The 22,900-nt window shown below is 41.3% G+C and overlaps 1 protein-coding gene across 1 annotated transcript in view; it reads left to right on the top strand.

Annotated features, from left to right (window-relative positions):
• NR3C2 (nuclear receptor subfamily 3 group C member 2) overlaps positions 1-22,900 on the top strand; it is a 222,677-nt gene that overhangs the window by 159,193 nt on the left and 40,584 nt on the right. Inside the window, exons 5-7 of the mRNA XM_015418463.1 lie at positions 14,328-14,444; positions 20,485-20,823; positions 21,132-21,276. Coding sequence (XP_015273949.1) covers positions 14,328-14,444; positions 20,485-20,823; positions 21,132-21,276 — 601 coding nt within the window. The remainder of the gene's footprint in view (positions 1-14,327; positions 14,445-20,484; positions 20,824-21,131; positions 21,277-22,900) is intronic.

Raw genomic sequence — 22,900 nt, forward strand, 5'->3', positions numbered from 1 at the left:
GGACAGGTACAAAGCCATAGACTCCACCCTCCAAACCAACTATTCCCTTCTGGGGAACCATCGTTGCCAATCTTCAGGTGAGGGCTGGAGATCACTCAAAATTACAACTGTTCTTTAGGTAGCAGAGATCAGTTCTTCTGGAGAAAATGGTGGACTCAGTGTCATTATACCCTGCTGAGGTCGCCACAGCAAATTGACACTGAGTGTCCAAGGCTGGGGCACTCGCCCAGAGCCTCTTTCTAGAGGCCGTTGTATTTATTTCCACAACGGGCCTTTTCCCTAGTTTAATATATAGCAATTTCCCCCAAAATTTCCACCCCCCTTCCTGATGGCATCAAAATTTCCAGAAATGTTGCATTTCTAGTCCAGCATACCATTTCACATTTTTTTCAGTATCCCTTCAGTCCCACGGGTGCACTAAAATGTGATTCACCAAACATCTACACCCTTGATCACTGCATGTTTTACAGAGATGTTCTAAAGAGATATAAAGAAGAATCTAAAAGAAAGGAAAACAAATTTGCAATGTCAGAAAAAAAATCTATAGAACATAATGTATTCAAAGAAGGGTTAAAACAATGTATTTACATTGAAGTAGCAACCACAATGGAAATTGCCTTATCAAAGAACAAAGCTGATATACGAAGATTTCTGGGAATGGTCACTTTTCTAGCAAGGTTTGTTGAACATGAGATTGGTGACAGTAATTAATACATTTGTTGGCCCACGGTATTGAATTTCACTGAATGTTGATCCATAAAACAGTATTCAATCAGTTTAAAGAAGTTACTAACACAAGCACCTGTGTTGAAATATATAGGTTCAAAGAATCAGCAACTGTGTTAGCAGATGCCAATTTTATAGGATTACCCTGTTTCCCTGAAAATAAGACCTACCCCAAAAATAAGCCCTAGCAGGATTTCTATGCATTTGTGGTATAAGCCCTAGTGTGTCTTCTTGAGAAAAAATAAATATAAGACAGTGTCTTATTTTCGGGGAAACACGGTAGATACTGTGGTGTTGCTTAAAGTCTCACCTGCTGCACTCACTTAAAAAGCATTGACAGCTACCCAATATAACTATGCTCAAATAGAACAGAAGTGTTGGCAATTATGTCTGAATGTAGATTTCACATACTCTTCAACAGAAAAAACACACCCTGTGATGTACAGATCATAAAGTACTGGTGGCAATTTTCAGAAAACCTTAGTATAATCCACCTCTAAGAATCCCAACATGGATACTATTATTGAAATGTGAGCAAAAATTAGTTCATAAAGTAGACAAACCACACTGATGTTGTGATACGTTTCAGAATGCGGTATTTCTCAGATGTCATAACTATAGAACCAAAACTGAAGGAATTTGAAAACAGGTACTGCAAATGGTAGGAGTTTTGCACATTTAAAAACGGGGGGTGGCTGAATATGAGTGAAAATTCCAAACTCCATATTGTAATGAAACGATGAACACACAGACACTCTCACACACACAAAAGCCATTGTTTACAGTGTGAGCAGAAGTGTTCAGTAGAGCACTAAAAGTCAGTGGTAGATGGATTATTGAAAATCTAAATCAGGGGTCGCCAAACTGTGGCAACTTTAACTTTAGATGCGTTCTCAACCTCCCCACCCCCCCACCCCGGGCAGCCAGCTTGGAGAAGGCATTTTTCTCTTTAAATCTCTTCACCAAGCCAGCCAGCAGGGGAGTGAGGGTGTTGGATGATGCATTTGACATTAAAGTTGCTTTCTTTCCACCCCTCCCCCTCCCTCCCTCCCCATCTATTCCCCCCAGAATTTGCTTTCTTTGTTTCTCTCTCTCTTTCTGTTTCTCTGTCTCTCTGAAGAAGAAGAAGAAGAGAAGAGATTGGATTTATACCCAAGGGAGTCTCAGAGCGGCTTACAAACTTCTTTCCCTTCCCCTCCCCACAACAGACACACTGTGAGGTAGGTGGGGCTGAGAGCGTTCTGACAAAAATTGCTCTTTTTCAAGGACAGATCTGACAGACCAAGGTCATCCAGCAGGTGCAAGTGGAGGAGTGGGGAATCAAACCTGGTTCTCCCAGATTAGAGTCTGCACACTTAACCACTACACCAAACTGACTCTCTGACAACTAAATATCATTAGCAAACAAATAAATATAATTGGACAAATAAATATCATTATCAATCTGTTTTTATCCCTTTTGTTTTTATTTTTGGCAGTCTCGTTTAATGTTAATAAAAAGCAAGTTTGCATATTTTTCAATAAAAACGTATGTGTAATAATTGTCCATGTCTTGCGGCTTTCAAGCATCTGATGTTTATTCTATGTGGTTCTTACGCCAAGCAAGTTTGGCCATCCCTGATCTAGATGAATTTCTATAAGATATGGGCAACCCAGAGTAATGGTCTCCAACCTTTTTGAACTTGTGACTGCTTTTAGAATTTTGAGAATAGATAGTGGATGCCACCACAAAATGGCTAACATAGGAAATAAGACCAATGACAAAATAGCTGCTAAATCAAAATGTTGGTAGGTTCCAAGAGAAGTTCTCCAGTTAAGGAAATAGCTGGTTCTGAGTGTGTGTTCCCTGCAGACATAAAGGAAGGCTACTTGGCTCTTTTGAAGCATGTCCTCTACTAAGGTGATGAAAGAAAGCTGGGATTGGCTCTTTGCTTTGGGGAAGAAGCAGGTGGGTGCCAGGTCTCATTGATGGGCATTGAATTGGGGTTCACTGAGCAAGAGTCTTCACACAAATCAAACTATTGTACTCCAGGGAAGGTTTTGGAATCAAGTGTCTGTAACTGTTTCAAAGGACAAAATGATAAGTAAACCTGTTAGAGAGTAAACCTGTTATTGAGAGTACTATTTCCTCTTTCAAAAGCAGAGAAAACGTAATAATACTAGAAACCCAAGTATTCCAGAAACAAGTGCATGGAGGGGAAAAAATTCTGGAGAATACCAGCACAGAAACCTGAGGTAGTAGCTATTTTCAAGATAATTTGTAGTAAGTACTGCAGAATAGCAAGTAAAGTATATATGCTGCAAACCTCAATTTTACATCATTTTGAAAAGTATACAGCAAGGTAGAGCTGGGTAAATTTTTGTTTCAGATCCCTCCACTTCTGGGGTTTTTACAGCTTTGAATTACTTCAGATTTGAGCTGAAGTAGGTGGTATGTCTGAAGCCAGAATGACCCACATTTATAGTGAAACTAATCTTTTTAGGTGATATGCCACCTGTTCCTGCTTTATTGCACACATAATTCTCTGGTTACACTTGTTCTTTAAATGGAAGTGGTTTATAAAATGCTACTTTGCTTATTCTAAGTAACCTTCAATGAAAATATGGCATTATTTCTGAAGATAATTATCATTATACACTCCTGCCATGAATACAGCACCAACACCTGGAGCAGGGCTCAATCCTGGGTTTGTCTGTTTTTTTCTTTCTCTCAAGAAAAGAAGAGAAGAAGAAGAAGATATTGGATTTATACCCCACCCTTCACTACCCAAAGGTGTCTCAGAGCAGTTTACAAACTCCTTTCCCTTCCCCTCCCCACAACAGACACCCTGTGAGGAAGGTGGGGCTGAGAGAGCTCTTGACAGAAACTGCTCTTTTTCAAGAACAGCTCTTATCAGAACTATGGCTTGCCCAAGGTCATCCAGCCCAGGTGCAAGTGGAGGAGTGGGGAATCAAACCCGGTTCTCCCAGATTAGAGTCCGTGCACTTAACCACTACACCAAACTGGCTCTCGTAAGTAGGTATGTAAGTAGGCATGTATGTCAGGGGGATATAATGCCTCCCATATGAAGTTCTCCCTCTCTTCTTCAGTTCCTTTTGCTTAGAGCATGAAGAAGGAGAGCTAGATAAGGAAACTGGAAGTGTGCACAGCCTTACCTTTACCTTTAGGTTAACCTCATGCATGCTTAAAAGCAAGAAATTGCAAGTAGATAAATAGGTACCACTTTGGTGGGAAGGTAACAGCATTCCGTGTGCCTCGGCATTTAGTCATGCCGGCCACGACCACGGAAACCTCTCTGGACAATGCTGGCTCTTTGGCTTGGAAATGGAGATGAGCACTGCCCCCTAGAGTCGGATTCGACTAGCTTTTGAGCAAGGGAAACCTTTACCTTTTACATGCATGCTGATGAGCGGGGAGTAGAGATGTGAAGGCCTGGGGAAAAAAACGGAAAAATTTGGGGGAAAACCGGTCCCCCCCGTTTTTTCCCTGAAGCTTTTTTGTTTTTTTCCGAAAAATTGAAAAAAGAAAAGAAAAGGAAAGGAAAAAAATGGATTATGGAACATTTTATTTTAACATGATGAATAAAATATTTTAAGACAAGGTGTTCAAATATTTTCCAAATCATTTCTAAAATATATATATATATGGTATCAGATTGATCTAATTTTTGTGCATTGAGGACAAGCAAGTCCTAGGTTACAAACTGAACTCTCCAATGCAAGAACAAGATGCATTTCTTCCTTTAGGAGGTGCTATTGTCAGAATTTTTTTAAAAAGGTTTCAGTTTTGTTTTTGCATGTGGGTGGGTATTCTGTTTGTAATAATTCTTTGGATACACTATATTTTTAATATGCTAGTTGTGATAATTTCATGCCAAGTAAAAATGTCCATAGCCATATTTTATGTTCCTAAAGTAACAGAATGACTTTCAATCTAGAAAAGACAAAAGGAAAGCTAATGTAGCATTTTCTTCAACTTTTCTGAAAATTTCCATTTCCCCCCGAAAAAAACTGGGGGGAAAACGGGTTTTTTTCCGAGCTTCAAAATTTCCAGAAATTTTACATCTCTAGCGTGATGAATATGTTTTGTGTGCTGTGAATACCATTACAAAGAATTTCAGATAATGTGGTTTTAAACAGCTAAGGTTGCCAGTTCTGCTTGAGAAACACCTGGAGATTTTAGGGGTGGAACCTGAGGAGAGCAGTGTTTGGGGAGGAACCTCAGCAGGGTATAATGCCTTAGAGTCCACCCTCTAAAGTAGCCATTTTTTTCCCAGGGGAACTGATCTTGATCATCTGGCGATCAATTGTAATAGCAGGAGATCTCCAGGTGCTACCTGGAGATTGGCAACCCTATTGATGTACCTTTTATTTTTATTTTTTTAGATATATAGTAGGAATGTTACCTTGGGAAGGTTACAGAGATTGTTTTTGAAGAAATAGAAATAAAATTAGGAAAACTAAAGATGGAATTGCTTACAGAGAAATAAACTGTTTAATTTTGTTGGGAAGATGATCATTTGAACATGTTCTATTGTAAGTTGCATAAATTTTGTTATCAATTTAGTTAGAGTAGTATGTTACTTTGACATAATACACTTTAGGAAATGTGAGAATAGAAAAATTACAAAATGCAGGGAACTGAAATACTGTATCTTTTAAAAGCAGGGAACAAATGATCTCCCTATAGTTGATAAAAATACTTTGGCTGCAGTCCCCAGTCCACTTACTTGAGAATAGTTCCATTTAGTCAGCAAAATAATAGAAGCCATGATATGGATAGAGGAAACAGCAGAGATATTCAGACTAAAGCTAGAGGTAGAACAAGAGAGTAGAAGAGATAATAGATAAAGAATAGAAAGAACAGTAAAGATAGTAAGTGGTAGAAATAATCTAGGTCAGTAAAGAAAAATGAAAAAGAAAATGAAAACGTATAATCAAACAGAAATCTGTTCTGCTCAAGCCATAAATAAACTGTGCCCAACATTTTCAGGGAAAAATAACATTCTTATTTTAACATAGTGGGTTAAAATGGTCTAAGGAACTAGACATTCAATGAAACATATAGTGTAAAGACAAAAGGAAACAGGGTGGGAAATGTCATAAATTAGAGCATAAATATGTGAGTTAGGGCCACTGGGGAAAGCAGCATTGTGGAAAGGCCTCAAGTCATTTGGAAACCTGTGAACCGTGAATATGATGTTCTGCTACTTCAAACAGTGGTCATTGACACATAAATTTGCTCCATGGTCCTTTTGATTTAAATATTTTGTTTAGGGAAATGAAATTTCTCCAGGCTTGATTGTGCCAGATACACGCACAGATGTGAAGGCTTGGGAATTTTGAGGAAGAAGGGTCCCCCCCCCGTGGACTTTGGGGGGGGGGAAGTCCAACAGAAAAAAATGGATGTTTTGGAGAGTACTGAAAAAAAATATTGAAATATTTTCTCTCTTGGAATGAGTGAAACATTTTTAAAGATAAGGATGGTTTTCGCATGGGGACAGGCTTTTCTGGGTTCTCTATTGCTGCTGCGGCTACAAATACAGCACAGTGGTAACAGGGCTTCTGCTTGGGAAGTTTCTCTGCTCCAGTCCCTGGTAGCAGCCTTTCTCACTCCCTCGGATCACTTGGCCTTTTTCTTTTTTAAAAAAAATAACAATTAAGTATTATTATAGCCATATAACAATCTGTGTATTAGGTTCTCTGAATTCCCAGCTTTCATTTTTTTTTTTAAAAAAAGTAAACCTTTAGCTCCTTCCATTGGAATGATATGCCTTTCCCCATATATCTCCACAGTGGAAGGGGCTAGATGTATTCTTTGTCATAAAAATGAAATCTGAGCGTTCACAGAACATATTGTTGGCATTCAGTAGCCATTTTTTAAAAAAGAAAAACTCTATGTGGGGGAGGAAACGGCCACTATAGGGACAGGTTCAGTGGAAATGGCTGCCATGTGGGTGAGAAAATCTGAACTTTCCCATTCACATGGCAACTATCCAGGCTTTACTGCAACCGTTCCCAAAACTTCACAGCATGGGGAGACTGTAAGAGGTGCACCAGCGCACCATGATAGTGTGAGGAAGCAGAGGAAAATGCCTCCTTAATAGCATTGAGTCTGAGGCAAATAACCCATGTGGAAATGGCCAACGTTTAACTGTAAAACAACCTAGAGGAACAGAAATCCATACAAGATCAGGTAGTCATTTGTGAGAAGTGGAAGTTGCAGTACTGTTTAGCCTCAAACCATTGCTGCTACAGCTCCAGAGTCTCCATGGGTAAAATGGGAAGCTTTACATAATTTAGAAGTTTCTGGTTAAAGGCTAAGCATTACTGGGTTGATTTGACATGTACAAAACAGAACCACAAAGTTACCTCAAAATTGTTTGAACTGTAATCTTAAATTTCAGAGTTTGGAATGGAGTATAATGACTGGTAGTTTGTACAGTCATAATTCCTGTGTGTATGTGTGTGCATGTGGGCATGTGCATGTATGCACTAGTATTGTTGCAGCAACTGTACAGTGATTCAAATTGGGGAATGAATATTTTGAAAATATAAAAATCCATCATCCTACTTTTTGTGATATTTTAAATATTTATTGATTTGTCTTAACTTTATTGGCAATTTGAATAGAATTTTTCCCCATGATGTCTGTGGACTCTAATTTCTTTTGATTTATTTTTTGCCGTCACCAGTTTCTTGCAAATCACCACAAATGCATTTCAGCAGACTACAGCTGTACCCTTGATCTATCTTTTGTAAATCACAATGAATTAAATCAGCATATAGAAACCTGTGCAACATGGAAAATTGTTTCTCATTTTATTATTGCTACTTCTTCATAGTCAGACTGCACTGGTTCAAACAGAATTGGAGAAGTTAATGTCACAACTATAGTCAGTTCTAATAATAAGTAACTAATTATGAAGAAGGAACGAACATAGATGCAATATTTTATAAAGAGGTAGGGATTTGGACATTTGCATTGCAGAATTTCAAGGGACTGCCCTAATCTGTTTCCCAGGTTGTTCTAACCAGTTCAAGAGCAGTAAAACAAGGTTATGTAATTGACATGTGATGCAGCCTAAAATAGTGAGTGCAAACATAGGCTGCTGTTGCTGGGCAGTTGGCAACTGCTAAAAAAAAATCCTTTCACTGTACAAGGAAGAGCCCTCTAAAATTTAAATACAGAGTGCACTAAAAAGCTCAGCATAAACTTTTTGGACTTATTTTTGGAGTGGAATTAAATATAATGAGATTTTGAAAAAAATATGTATTTTAAATGGGATAAGTTGTAAAAACGTTTAAGAGCATCACTGTTGAAACAGGGACCTAGTATCATACATATGACATACAGATGTGTATATTTTGTTCACTTCAGAACATATTGCTCCTGGAAATGATACACTTGCAATTGTTGTAAGTGATACCATGATAATGATATACACTTTAGCAGTCATGTTTTACCAGTTCAGAGACTGCAGATATGTGGCAATTTAACAGCATTGGTTTGACTGAGAGGTGATAACTTGAAAGCTGATGGGAAAAGTTGTATTTCACATGCAGCCAGGTGAGCAGAAAAGAAAACCTGAAGTGAAATGATTTAATTATCTGTTACAGCAGTAAAACTACTTTATTGGTTTATGACAAGAAGGCAGGATTCTTCCATTACACAGAAAGTCTTGTTTCAGAACTAGATTTCCAAAAGATGCATCCCCTCCACTCCCATCTTTCCTCATTGATTTTCCACAGCATATTTTCATTCCATTCCACTAGGCGAATAATTAAAACAGCCAGTTTCAAAACTGAAACAAGACCCAAAATAAGTATGAGAAGTTAATGTAGCCATGAGGCTGTAAATAATGTTTATTTATGAGCATGAAGCAATCTTAATGAATGTGAAGAGAGAATCCTGCCTTAATCCTATTAGATAGCAGAAAAGAGCAATCTGGATAGTTTCTCTAGTGAACTCCTGGGGTACAGATGGAAGGTCATGCATTTACATGTATCAGGCACATATTATTTATTTTTAACATGCACTTGTGTTATCAGGAAATCCTTTTTTACAGTTGAGTTTACACTATAAGGTTGCCTACAGTTTATATACCCATAAATCCAAGTTATGAAATCTGCATATCCAGAGATGATGTACCGGCTCAGAATGTATCCTATAATTGTGTAATGTGACATAGGCTATGCTTTGGCTGCTACCAAATAGTCAAGTCGATGAAGCAAGAGAAACAGTGGGTAATATTTTCTAGTCATAGGTTGTAGGACTGCCACTATCCAGTGGCATACAAGGGTGGGGCAGGGGGTGTGGTTGGCTCCGGCTGCAGCTTGAGAAATGCCCTCAAAGGAGGGCTGCATCTAGTTGAATGTCTTTCCTTTCCTTTTAAAATGCAGCTCTGGCTGCAGCCACTAGGGGTGCAGGGAAGTCTGGGCACGTTTAAAAGGACTCTAGGATCGGCTAGACTTCCCTTTCTCCAAGACTGAAGCAAACTTGCTTAACAGATCATACAACTAAGCCAGCATGCTGATAGCTGCTACAGTAATTACTAGTCTGCAGGCCTGAAGAGCCAGTTTGGTGTAGTGGTTAAGTGCGCAGACTCTAATCTGGGAGAACCGGGCTTGTTCCCCCACTCCTCCACTTGCACCTGCTGGATGACCTTGGGCAAACCATAGTTCTATCAGAACTGTCCTTGAAAAAGAGCAGTTTCTGTCAGAGCTCTCTCAGCCCTACCTACCTCACAGGGTGTCTGTTGTGGGGAGGGGAAGGGATAGGAGTTTGTAAGCCGCTCTGAGACACCTTTGGGTAGTGAAGGGCGGGGTATACATTCATCCTCCTCCTCCAGGCTTTCTCTCTTCCTTTCCTTGCACCCAGCTCAGCCGGATCTTGCAAAACAATAGTTAGGGTGTTGCAGCAAGATAAAACAACCTTTCCCTCTCTTAATTTCTCTTCCTCTTTTCTACACATTTCTCATTCATTTCTGTCTCCCTTCATCTGATTTTCCTGTGCCCCCCGTTATTTTCACTTCCTGGTCTCAAGACCACCTCATCCCTATCCTGCTTGGTGATAGAATGTATTTAAGAGTAGTATAGTAGCAAACCTTTGTTATATTATCAATGGAAGGCATTGGGTCTGCTGGGTACTGTACATTGCACTGGTTCTGCTGGGCTTCCAACCTCCCCCCTTGCTTAGATTGTGATTCTGTGCTTGACATCAGCTGGCATTGTTACAATGGCACTGGGTTTGCTGGGTACTGTACATTGCACTGGTTCTTTTGGGCTTGCAAAAATGCACCCCCTTCAGTTTCTACTGCAGAGATTCTCTCTTTTGACTTTAGTCATTTGGAAACAATGGGGAATGGGTCACCTTCTTTGTGGGGTAGTGTGTTTCTTAACATTCAGTTTGGTGACGTTTGCGATCACTGTTTTGTGATGCTTTGGCTAGTGTTAGTTAGTAAAAGTTAGTACAAAAGCAGACTCCTAGCTCTCCAAAAGTGCCTTGTAGATGGGAAATAGAAGCCCTCCCAAGTGCCTGCTCAGAAAACAAGTGGTGTGATGGATTTTTTTTTTTTTGCCATCAAGTCACAGGCGACTTATGGACCTTATAGGGTTTTCAAGGCAAGAAATGTTCAAAGGTGGTTTGCTATTGCCTGCCTCCACGTTGTCCCTGCTTAGCTTCTGAGATCTGACAAGATCAGACTATCCTGGGGCTATCCAGGTCGGAACTAGGCTGAGAATAATATGACTGGCCCAAGGTCATCCAGCAAGCTTCCATGGTACGAGTGGGGATTTGAACCTGGATTTCTGAGATCCTAGTCTGACACTTTAACCACTACACCACACTGGTTCTTGTGATGGAATAACGTGTTGGAATTTGATTTTTTTTTTTTTTACTGGCATGATTGTATATATGAAGTTAAATAAAAGAAATATTTCACCAGTGGGTCCAGTGGCACCTTTAAGACGAGACTTTGTTCTGCTGCTTCAGACCAAAATGGCTACCCACCTGAATCTAATTTCTGGCTATTATTATTATTCATTTTGTTTCATGATTATTAATGAAAATAATTTTGCCATATAGAGGAGGGCTATGACCTGGATAGTCCCGGCCTAGTCTGATCTCATCAGATCTCAGAAGCTAAGCAGGACCAACATGGAGGCAGGCAATGGCAAACCACCTCTAAAGGCCTCTTGCCTTGAAGGGTCCCCATAAGTCAGCTGTGACTTGCCAGCAAAAAAAAGAAAAAAAATAGAGGAGGGGAGTGTTAAAAGATTATCCATCCCAGGCGCCAAGGAGGCTAGGTACACCACTGCCACTATCATGCTTTCTCTGCACACACAGCCATAGGCGCAATAGACTTTTGCTGTTGGGTAAGCTTTCTTGGGAAAGCAAGAAATTGCAAGTAGATTGCACTTCGGTGGGAAGGTAACAGCGTTCCGTGCGCCTTGCTGTTTAGTCATGCCGGCCACATGACCACGGAAACGTCTTCGGACAGCGCTGGCTCTTCGGCTTTGAAACGGAGATGAGCACAGCAACCCTAGAGTCGGACTCGACTGGCTTTCGAGCAAGGGAACCTTTACCTTTACCTTTAAGCTGCTAGACCCCTGCCATATATTTATCACAATATGGAAGGGGTTCCAGAGATTTGCTCGCTCACAATGAGTAAATCTCTTTTTCAGGCATTTCCAGATACAGTGATAGGAAGGAGGGGTCTAGCAATATTTTGGCTGAACAAAACAGAGGGAAAAGGATGTGATTAGTAAGGATGTTTTATAGCATACTAGGGTCAATCTGTTGCTTAGCAAGGGCAGGTCTCATAACCTGTTGCTTAGACTAACAAGCAAGTCTGAGAAGTTTTTATAGGGGTCGAGGAGTATCACCTGACTAGTGTTTCCTCTAAGCTCAGTTAGTGTGAGCTGGCTCACAGGTTTTTAGCCTCTGGGTCACATATTTGTGTCTTAGCTCAGGAAGGATGGCTCCAGAGCAAACGAATTTATGCAGTAGCCAAATAGCTCACTCACAACTTTAATGCCAGTAGCTCACAAAGTAGATTTTTTGCTCACAAGACTCCACAGTTTAGAGGAAGCACTGCACCTGACTCTTGACAGGAGTGCAAAGAGGTTTCCTTCCTCTTGGGGCTCTGTTCACCAGAGCTGGGTGGTAGGACTCAAGACTACTCCTTTCATACTCCCATCCCTCCGCGGCGGCAAACCAGCCCCCGGCCGCCATTGCCTTCGGCGGCGTCCGGGATCTCCCCTCCTTTCATACTCTCCCCCCCCCCGTCACTTCAGCCTTCTTCGGGTTTGAGTCTCGACTGGAGCAGAGGACAAAAGTGGTGTGTGAGAAAACAGAACAAGTAAGCTGAGGGGGAGGGGAGGAGAAAGAGACTGAAGAAAACCTCCCTTCTCCCTCCTCGCATTTTTCTCTCCAGCTGATTTCTCAAGCCATTTCAGTAAGCATGGAGGAAGAGGGCTGGCAACTGAGATGCCAGGAGGTTTCCTTGAAGGCTGCCAATTATTGACCCTCATTCTAATTGTTCTGCAATTGGAAGCTTAAATAATTTAAATGAGCTTTCTTTGGCACCACACTTTGGGGATTCAGCTGCTGCCTTCCTGTGTCCTTGTATATAATCAAAATTTGGACAGGACAATAGATCATTATTTTGAATGTGGATTTCTTTATAAGTAATTTTGTTAATTGCAAAGAGCTGCTGCATGGGAGTTTTTCTGTGCATTATGTGTATCACCCAAAAAAAAAGTGTTAAAAACATCCTTCAGTCAAGTAAGTGTAAATTTGCCCTATAGTATTTAACATGTCATGGTCAGAACATTCCTTGTTCAATTTAGGATTAATTATACCTATGCGGGGCTTTGAACATAACAATGTGTAATAGGTATAATAGTTGAATTGCGTCCAGTGTATCACAAGCTGGGCATGTGAAATATTTTTGTATGAATAATAGTTCCTAGGAAAGCTCAGAGAACTGGTAAAAATCTAATCATATTGCAATTTCTGCTACAAACACAAATTATGCTCTTGTGCTAACTATGATTGTGCCCATAAATTTTAACAAGCCCTTTTCAAAATGTATCCATTTTTTTTAACACCACCAGACATATACAGTATTTTAGATAACAAAATGGTTTTATGCTGTGGTTGAGATCCTTCGTGCAGAGCTAGCCTGTATCAATAAAAGAAAGCCACGTGCGGATGCTTTGTAGTTATAGAATTCAATACAGAGCAAAAAAATTATTAAAACCATGCAAATATATAAGGACTAACATTCCAACTCTTGGGAAATTAAGCAGAGATCTGATGGATCAGACTGTGCACCCATTAGTTTACCATACTGTTTCCAGTCAAGGCCATGAGGTCTCTGGGAAGGCCTCAGTCAGAGCATGAAGGCAACACCCTGCTATCCTGAGGACACCATCCTGGAATGATACTTCTGAGTAGACCTGCTTAGGATTGCTCCCTCTTGCACACAAGGACCATGTGAAGACTGTGCAAGGATCGCCCATCTTTCTGGTTCTCCCCCTCCCCTGGCAACAGGAAAGTTTATTCCTGGGGTCACAGTCCTTTCTTCCTTTTCTGTCAAGGAACTCAGCTCATGGAAGAGGCAGGAGGGAACTATTTTTTCTCCTTCCCACTCTTCACTGAAACTTCCTGACCCACATGGCTGTGGGTTAGGCTTGCCATTCCCCAGGGGGGTGGCGGGTTACCCACTTTAGGCCCCCCCGATCTGCTGGTCTGGATCCGGCCAGCAGGGAGAATCTCACCCCCAAAGTGATGGAATTGCACCAACATGCCCGGCGCGATGACATCACCTGGAGGTGACATCATCGCGCCAGGCACATTGTGGGGGAATGCTCTAGCACTCACCCTGAAAACTTTATGGTACCATAGAGTTTCTGGCCGAATGCTAGAGTGGCCACCTGGTGATGTGCCTAGCCACACTTCCGGGTGATGTCATCATGGTATGCATGCATAGTGTGTGTTCCAGAAGATCCCAGAGAGGAAGCTCCGTCGCCTCACCAGCAGGACCCTACTGTGGGTCCCATGAACTTGGGAATAAACTTTTCTGGGGTTGGAAATGGCTGGCAGGGGTGTTTGTACTGTGGCATTCCCCATCCAGTATTCAAAGTACACTGCCTCTGAAAGTGCAATTTCATTTAACTTCCATGGCTAATGACAGCTGATAGGCTTATCTTTCAAGAATTTGTCTAGTCTACTTTTAAAACTATAAGGTAGTGGCCATCACAACATCTCGCTATAGCTGTAGTGTTCACAGAATGTATACCTTTGCATATAAGTTGCTTGGGGCGAAAACTGTGCTTGCTGTTCTTCCAGGAGCATCTTGTTGTACATGGTGGAAATCCCAGTGTTGTAATAAATGGGCTGAATTTAATAGGCTCTGAGGCTCTTTGAGCTGCCATTAGGGCATGGGCGGCTTCAAATTTGAAACTAAATAAGTACCAAAAAAAGAGGGTGCCTCTTTACATTTGTAGGTCAATGATACTGGTGCTGTACCGATATAGTAACAGTATGCAGTATATTGTAACTTAACGCTTTTTGTTTGCTTTTGTTCATGCAGGGCAGCACAATTATTTATGTGCAGGACGGAATGACTGTATAATTGATAAGATTCGGAGGAAAAACTGTCCAGCTTGCCGATTACAGAAATGTCTTCAGGCTGGAATGAATTTGGGAGGTAAGCATATCATTATATTCAGTTTAATTTATTAGGCAAAAATGTTTAAACATGAGTATTCTTAAACAGATTCAAGCTGAGTGATCTTGAGAAGTTTTATCCTAAATTACTCAACTATGAAAAAGTATTGTACAAAAGCTACTAAAACCTTGTTGTCATTCTAAGGTTTTTTAAATATGTATTTTATAGCTCAGAATAAGTAAGGTGGGTGTTGGATGATGACAGTAATTTTAGTAGAGTTTCACATAGCTAAGAGGATTAAAGCATCAGGAGTCCTACAGGTTTTTGGGGATGCTGTGAGAACATTCTAAAAGAATATCAAAATAGATTTAACCACAGGAAAGTTGAAGCTGTGTCTGATCTGCCAGACTTCCTGCTACTTTACAGACTAGGAAAGATTTAATTACAGTAAAAAGGTAGACATTTGAACTATTAAACCAGAATGGAATTTTTAAAATGGTGTTGATGAGTGTGATAAATAATAATCATCTATATATCTATTTTTGAACTGTGGCCCCCATCTGAGGATATCTAAATCCATGGATCGGGGCCACACTGACTCTGAACAGATGTTTCTGCATACTTGAGGGACTCCTCAGGTTTGCAGAAAAATCTGATATCTTTTTAAAAATACACTTGGGGACGGTTCAGTTCTCCACCAAATAAAAAAAGTATTGGCTGTGCACACACAGACAATGCACTTACCTTTTTCTTCCTAACTGGTGGCAGTGGATGCCAAGAGCCTTTCCAGGCCCAACCACATCACTGTTGGTATTGGCAGCTTCTCCAGTGTCTGGGAGCCTCTCCATGCCCAGTGGCATTGGTGTCCAGGAGCCTCTCTGGGCCTTGAGCAGCTTCCAGACAATGGTGCCATAACCAGGCCTGGAGCTGTGCCTGGCTCAGAGACAGGAAATCTGCTTCTGGCCTGGAGCAGTTTCCTGACACTGCAGCTGTTGTGGCCGGTAAGGTAAGGAGTAGGGAGAAAGAGAGATGGGGGGATATTGACAAGAAGGGGGGTTGGAGAAATAGAGAGGGGATAGGTTGACAGCAAAGGGAAATTGACAGAGGAGGGTGGGGGCAAAAGAGATGGGGGACAGATTGACAGATTAGGGGTGGGGAGAAAAAAGGGGGAGATTGTCAGAGAAGGGGAGGGGGAGAAAGAGAGGTAGGGAAGATTGACAGAAGGTGAGTGGATGAGAAAGAGTGGGTAGATTGTTAGAGGAGAGAGGGAAGGAAGCAAAGGGGGAAAGGGATGCACCCCCCTGCAAGATTTTTACAGGTCCTCATTTGTATGTTCTAATAGCCAAGTTGGCCACATCTGAGGATACTTAAATCCAGTGACTGGAGCTCTGAATTGACAGGGGTCATTTTGTAGAAAAAGAGCTGCAGGAGCTCATTAGCATAGCTAATAAGCTATTAGCATAATAGCTCATTAGCATAGACCACACCCCCTGACATCACCGAAAGTGATGTCAGAAGGTGAGGCAAAAGGGGGGAGGTATCTTCAAAAGCCTCCCCTTCCCTTCCCCAGGGCCCTTTTCAGGGCTGTTTTGGCCTTTGAGGGAGGACTCATTGGGGCCAGGCCTAGCAACAATCTGTGGGTGACTTGATACCATCCAACTTAAATGACTCACCTAGGCCTGGCTGCTACCGCTGTTCAATAGCAGTAACCTAATGAAACCCAGTGTGGTTTAGCTGTTAGAGCTTCAGAGTAGGGTCTGGAAAATCCAGGTTCAAATCACCAGTCGGTCGTGGAAGCTCACTAGGTGATATTGGGCCAGTCAGCCTAACATACCTCACAGGGTTGTTGTGAGGATAAAAAAGAGGAGAGGAGAATAATGAACAATGCTTTGGTCCCCATTGTGGAGAAAGGTGGGAAATAAATGAAGTAAATAAATAATAAATATAGCTGGAGATGGGAGGCAGATAAAAGGTAGGTTGGTGAATGGCTGAAAAGAAAATGAGGCAGGGAAAGGGGAGAGGATATACGGGTTGCCAGGAGGAAGGAAAGGGGGAATCGTGTGGGAGGGGCACAGGGGGAAAATGATGTTCCCCCGCAATGCCTCAAGGGTTCCTTACCATGTTAGTGGGCCTGGTGCAGCAGCTGGAACCACACAACTGGGCCATTTTTCTAGGTAGAGGCTGCTGTGGGGGTGGGGAGCTAAAGACAAAGAGGCAGATAAATGCAGGTTGGCTGTTGGGTGGGAATCAGATAAGGAAACAGGAAAAGGACTGAGGGCTATGGATGCTTTCAAGGAAGGGAAAAAGGAAATAGTGGGGAGGGTAAAATGATATGCCTCCTGCAAAACCTTGTGGGTTCCTGCTTGTAACTTTATAACTTCCTCACCTGTGTTATGAGGTAAAGAAGATCTACTTCAACATCTGTGCCAACTTTAGCAAATATAAGTTTAAGATAGTTTAATATTGTGTAAAATTCCTTTTACAGAGTTCTCTCCATCCTTAAATATTGAGCAAATGTAAAGTAGAACAAAGATCTAAATTCTTTTTGCCTGCACTTTTCACAAAGCGCCTTTATCATGGGATAGCTTGAGAATACTTAATGAGAAACAGTAGTTGATTTGGATGGATAACAGTGATCATAATGGAAGAAAGAAAAGAGAAGGAATGTTGAAGATAAAGGCCATAGGCAAGAGTAGGAGTGAGGGAGGAGGTTGGTTAGGATGAGGAGTAGGGGATTGGCTCTTTGGAATAAGTAAGGTCAGCCAAAGGGAACAGTTGGGTGTGGAAGCAGCAGAAGGGAATGGCTGGAAATAGGGCTGGATCAGTCTTGGCTCTGGAGAAGACAAAATTGTTTGAAGAGTTAGCAGGATAATTGGCTGTATGTATTTTAGACAGGATAGTGCTAGAAATATGAAGGTGGAATGAAGCAGAAATCTGATTTAACTATTAGATCTATGTCTTCTTGACCGTAGACTACAATTTTAAATTCCAGGCCTTTCTAATTTTTACGTTGATGAATAATTTAGATCAGTTTTAAAGTTATTGGTGAGGTTTATATTGTTCCTCTTAAGTTAGTCCAGAAAATAGCACCTTACTTTGAGTAGTTATTTAATTAGTGCAAATATATTGTAGAAGAATTGGTGGATTAGACCTGCTGATGACACCATGAGGGACAGTAATGTTAGGATGTAGTAAAGTGCTTGGATATAATGAGTAATTTTTGTGCAGAGATCTACATTTTAACAGAATATTTACTTTTCATGATATGAGAGTGGCTTTTGTGAGGACCCTGTCGGTAGACATGGTGCATATTAAATGTGTGCTGTACAGGCCATATTGAGAAGTATGTCCGATTTCTTGGAGGGCTGTTTTCAAAAGAAAGCATTCAGTTGTTAGCTTTGATAGCTTTGCAGTTTTTATTCCTCTTTTCCTCCAAGGAGCTCAAGGGGGTATACAAGGTTCTTCCATTCTTCCATTTTTCTTCACAGCAATCCTTTGAGGTAGGCTAGGATGAGAAAAAATGTCTGGCCCATAGACACTAGTGTGTTTCATGGCAAGTAGGGATTTGAACCTAAAACCTAATCAGATACCTAATCCTCTGTATTACTATGGCTCACTAATCATCATCATCAGCAGCAGCAGCAGGATGTCATATTCCGTAAAGTTTTGCTCAATTTTTGGTGGTGATTTTGTTCTGCCAATATGTTGTGTTTATTTTTTTGTTTTAGCTGCTATAAGGAATTTATAAGAGTATTATAGGATTGCATGCCGAGCTCTGTCAGATGTCTCCTCAAAAACTATGGCCACTAACTTGCTTATTTTTCATCCATATTGTCATTTAGGGCATGTTCACTCTGGCCTGTAATATTATCTCTAGGAGTCCCTGTAGCCTGAAATCAGTCCTCTTAGAGCCTTGATCTTGTCAGTTTTCATAAATGAGGCAGCACCTGGCTGTGCTTCAAAAACAGATCTACAAGTAAATCCAAGTTGCTAACAGCAGTTGCATGTTAGATACATACTTCCTTCCAAGTTACCACTTTTCCAGTACTGTTGTACTTTTCCAGTACAACAGTATTTCCCAACTGAGGCTTGTTTTTGCCCAAGAAAGTAAATAAAATTATCCAGGGTGGGGAAGGAGGCAAAGTGATTAAACAAATAATTGCTGCTCAGCTTTAAGCATTTCAGAGAAATCTGCCAGAATTTATTGTTTTAAAGTTTGGAAAACTTTGAGCAAGGGGCTTCTGTCTTACAATTGGAGACGTGCTATCATCGCTGCCACTAGAGTCTTTCAGGCGTAGTGGAGTTGTGGTAGCGGCAAGATTGTCTTCATTGCCATATGCTGGCAACAAGAGAGAGGGCACAACTGAATTCCCAGTAGTGAGAAACCTGCAGAGTTAGAGACAGAAATTTCCGCCCTGCCTCCTGATGATCCTATAGTCCGTGAGGTTCCCATGATGTATTCCACCACCTATCAAAATGTCAAGCTTTATTCTTGTTTAAAAAAAATCAGTATGACATTTGTCCACATTCTGACAATTGCTTACAATCACTCTCCTCAGATTGCCGAGGAGCATACATTCTGCTTTTTCTTTTTCCACAATACCTGCAGAAATAATTCTTCATCATGTACAACTCCAAAGTTCTTATCACTGTTTCTCAGCTTTACTAATGTGATATTCATCTTACCTTCCAATTCCACACGTCATCACTTTCACTGTATCCAAAATGAAGCTGCACCAATGATATTTCTGACCCTCCTTCATTGACAACTGTCCATCCCATCTTAGCAGAGGCATAATATCCTTCTGGCCATAATCAGTTTTTAGATACTTTTGTTCCAGCAAAACTTCAAGAAGATAAATAGAAATGATAGCAGCCCTGTAGACACAATTTCTTTTTGTATACGGACAGACCTTAGTATATTTCCTGTGGAAATATTATACCTTGTGTGCAAAAGAAGCGACATGAACACTCCTTTGGCTTCTGTTCTGTGAGCATTGTTAGAGATCTACTTTTATGTTAATTTGGTCCAGAATTAGAGATTTTTGTATGTGTGTAATGGAGTTCCAAAGTTTATCTTATCAAAAGCATGAACTCCTGCATATTTGAAAAACAGATATGCTGCAAGAAGATACTATACACAGGGACCCAAACAGACACACTATGGGCTAATGCACAAGAGGAAATAACTATTTTTACCCATTTTTAGGGCATTTGTGTTTTGACATGCCCGTGCTTTATTTTCATCCAGAGCATCAAATGTACCTGAATAGTGTTTTTGAATTTCCCTTGGACTCAGTCAGATCTGTCCATACTTTGAGATGTATTTCTGCAATGAATCTGAAAACAAAAAGATTTAACAGCAGCCCTAGAGAATTAAAATCGATCCTGTGATTATAAAACAGGGCAAGTTCATTCCCATTTAATTCTTTAAAAGACAAGAAGTAAGATTCTTTAGGGATGCATATGCTCTTAAAGTACAACTAAAGATATTTTCAGGATCATCATCTATATTACATTGATCAGTATCTGACATTCATACCATGCATGTATTTTTGCTTGTTTAAGAAGAAGAGGAGATTGGATTTATACCCCGCACTTCACTACCCAAAGGAGTCTCAGAGCGGCTTACAAACTCCTTTCCTTTCCCTCCCCCTCCCCACAACAGACACCCTGTGAGGTAGGTGAGGCTGAGAGAGCTCTGACAGAAACTGCTCTTTTTCAAGAACAGCTATGCCAGAACTATGGCTTGCCCAAGGTCATCCAGCAGGTGCAAGTGGAGGAGTGGGGAATCAAATCCAGTTCTTCCAGATTAGAGTCTGCACATTTAACCACTACACCAAACTGGTATTAAGATTGAATAACATTGACAATGGCAGCCAGTGTGCAAGTTTAAATGTTTTTATCCTGATGCATTTCCCCCAGTTTTATTGCATTCATTCATTGATGTGATTAATTATTTCCTGAAGGTGGAATCCATATTCTTCTTAGACAAAGAGAGAAAAATGACTGATCATTTTCATTTCTCTGGTGCTGCAAAAACTTTTTTAAAAATAATTCTTCCTACACTTTCTTGCAGCTCGAAAGTCAAAGAAATTGGGCAAGTTAAAAGGGATGCATGAAGACCCGCAGCAGCAAACACAGCAGCCTCCTCCTCAGAGTCCAGAAGAAGGAACTACATATGTTGCTCCAGCTAAAGAGCCATCTGTAAACACAGCACTTGTCCCTCACCTGTCTGCAGTTTCAGCAACACTTACTCCCTCACCTGCTATGGTCCTAGAGAACATTGAACCTGAAATTGTATATGCAGGATATGATAGCTCGAAGCCAGATACAGCAGAGCACCTGCTGTCCACTTTAAACCGTCTCGCTGGCAAGCAGATGATTCAGGTGGTTAAATGGGCAAAGATACTTCCAGGTAAGGACACATTTATAGTGTGCCATTTTTAATATAGGCAGAGTGATAGAATGGTAGTGAAGACTGTGCTGCTGTCGAGCATATGCTGTGTGCCCCACAGACCTTGGATTGAGGGGCAGGGTTTCTAAGTCAAAAGCTGCCAGCACTTCTCTTTCCAGAAATAAGCCAAGGCTGTGTCTTCAAAATTTAAAAATTTCACATCTTTTACTGCTGAAATGGCTTGGGAATGGTGTTTTGTTTTTCAAACTTCACTTGAAATGCCACTGAAGTTTAAACATTGATTGTGGTTTGTTTTTTGTGTTCTTCAGGCTTTAGAAACTTGCCTCTTGAGGACCAAATTACTCTAATCCAGTATTCTTGGATGTGTCTATCATCATTTGCCTTGAGCTGGAGATCGTACAGACATACAAACAGTCAGTTCCTGTATTTTGCTCCCGACTTAGTCTTTAATGAGTAAGTTATCTGTTAAGTATCTGTCTTATTCAAAGAAGGAATAGTGAGAACAGTGTTAAACATTATAGCATAGATGCCAAGCTCTGTGTACTATAGAGAGAGAAGAATGAGCACATAAAAATATCTTTCAACAAAACTTTCTTCCCACCTTTCCCTTTGGTTTATACATAGAAATAGGAATAAGCCCCATTGTGGAAAGAGGCTCTGGGTGGGTGCTGTGGTGACCTCAGCAGGGTATAATGACCCAGAGCTTACCGTTTTCTTCAGGGGAACTGATCTCTGCCATCTGAAGAGCAGCTGTAATTCTGAGTGATCTCCAGCTCTCCCCTGGAGATCGGCAACAATGGTTCCCCAGGAGGAAATGGCTGGTTTGGAGGGTGGAGTCTATGGCATTGTACTTGTCTGAGGTCACACCTCTCCTCAAACCTCACCCTGTCCAGGCTCCTCCCCTCAAATCTCCAGGAATTTTCATACCTAAAGTTGGCAACTTTATCTCCTCACCTCTCAGCAGCCTCTTCCTAGGCAAAGTTCTGTCTTTCTCATTAGTGGGGAGAAAAGCAGCTTACTTCATTCTCCTCTTCTGCAAGGTAGGTTAGGCAGAAAGTCTGTGACTGGTCCGAAATTACCCAGGCAGCTTCCATAAGGAGGCGCTTGCTGAACAGGAGTAAGCAGCCAGGGCTAGTGAAGTAATGCCAGTCCGGAGGCATGAAATCACCCTGAGAGTGCTGGCAGGCCAACAAAGACAGATTGATGCAAAGGAGGATAGGAAAGTCTCCATATCTCTATTTTGCCTTAAATTGGTTTTGATGCCAGCAGAGTGAGAAAATGTGAGAGGTTCTGGATGGGTGTCCCATAGTAAATGGACAATTCCTAAAGATTTTCCAAAACACTACTCTGTCCACATTCATTTTATACACTCACAGCGTTCCCTGCCAGAACGCAACACATCCCCAGCACTTTGAATTAGCACCAGAGCTTTAAGAGCTCTCATGCTGTCACCTGGAGATTGGCAGCAGCTTGTTTGGAGGGTGGGGTCTCTTCCTCCTCCTCAGACCCCACCCTCAGCAGGCTTCATCCCTAAAATATCCTGGAAATTTTCAACCTGGGGCTGGCAACCCTATGTCCTTCCCAGGAAGTCATCAGCCTACCTATCTGCCTGTCTGTCTTCAGGTTTACATCCCCCCCCTCCCGCAGCCTCTGCCTAGGGAAAGGGCAGTCTTTCCCTGCAGTGGGAACCAAAGCAGCTGACATCATTCTCCTCTCCCCTGTATGATCCGCACAACTACCCTATGAGGTATGTTATGGTTGAAAGTGTGTGAATGGTCCATAATCCCCCAGGCAGCTTTTAAAACATGAACCTGGGACCTGCACACAATCCTCTGAAGCACTCTCAGGTACATATCTGTGGCAGTAATGGGGTGACTGCTGGCACCTTTTCCTATCATTTTTTGCCTTGTGGTATTCTGTTTGTGATCTGTCTTTTTTGTGGTGTTGCATGGTTGTGTTATTGGGTTTTTTTCTTTTGAAGGGGAAGTGATGTGTTGTGGGTGAGGACATATTTTACCTCAGAATGCACCAGATCGCATATGCAAACGGGGGGGGGGGGAGTTTGGGAGTCGAGAGG

This window comes from Gekko japonicus, unplaced genomic scaffold, assembly GCF_001447785.1.
Source record: "Gekko japonicus isolate JY-2015 unplaced genomic scaffold, Gekko_japonicus_V1.1 scaffold148, whole genome shotgun sequence".
Classification (NCBI taxonomy): Eukaryota; Metazoa; Chordata; class Lepidosauria; order Squamata; family Gekkonidae; genus Gekko; species Gekko japonicus.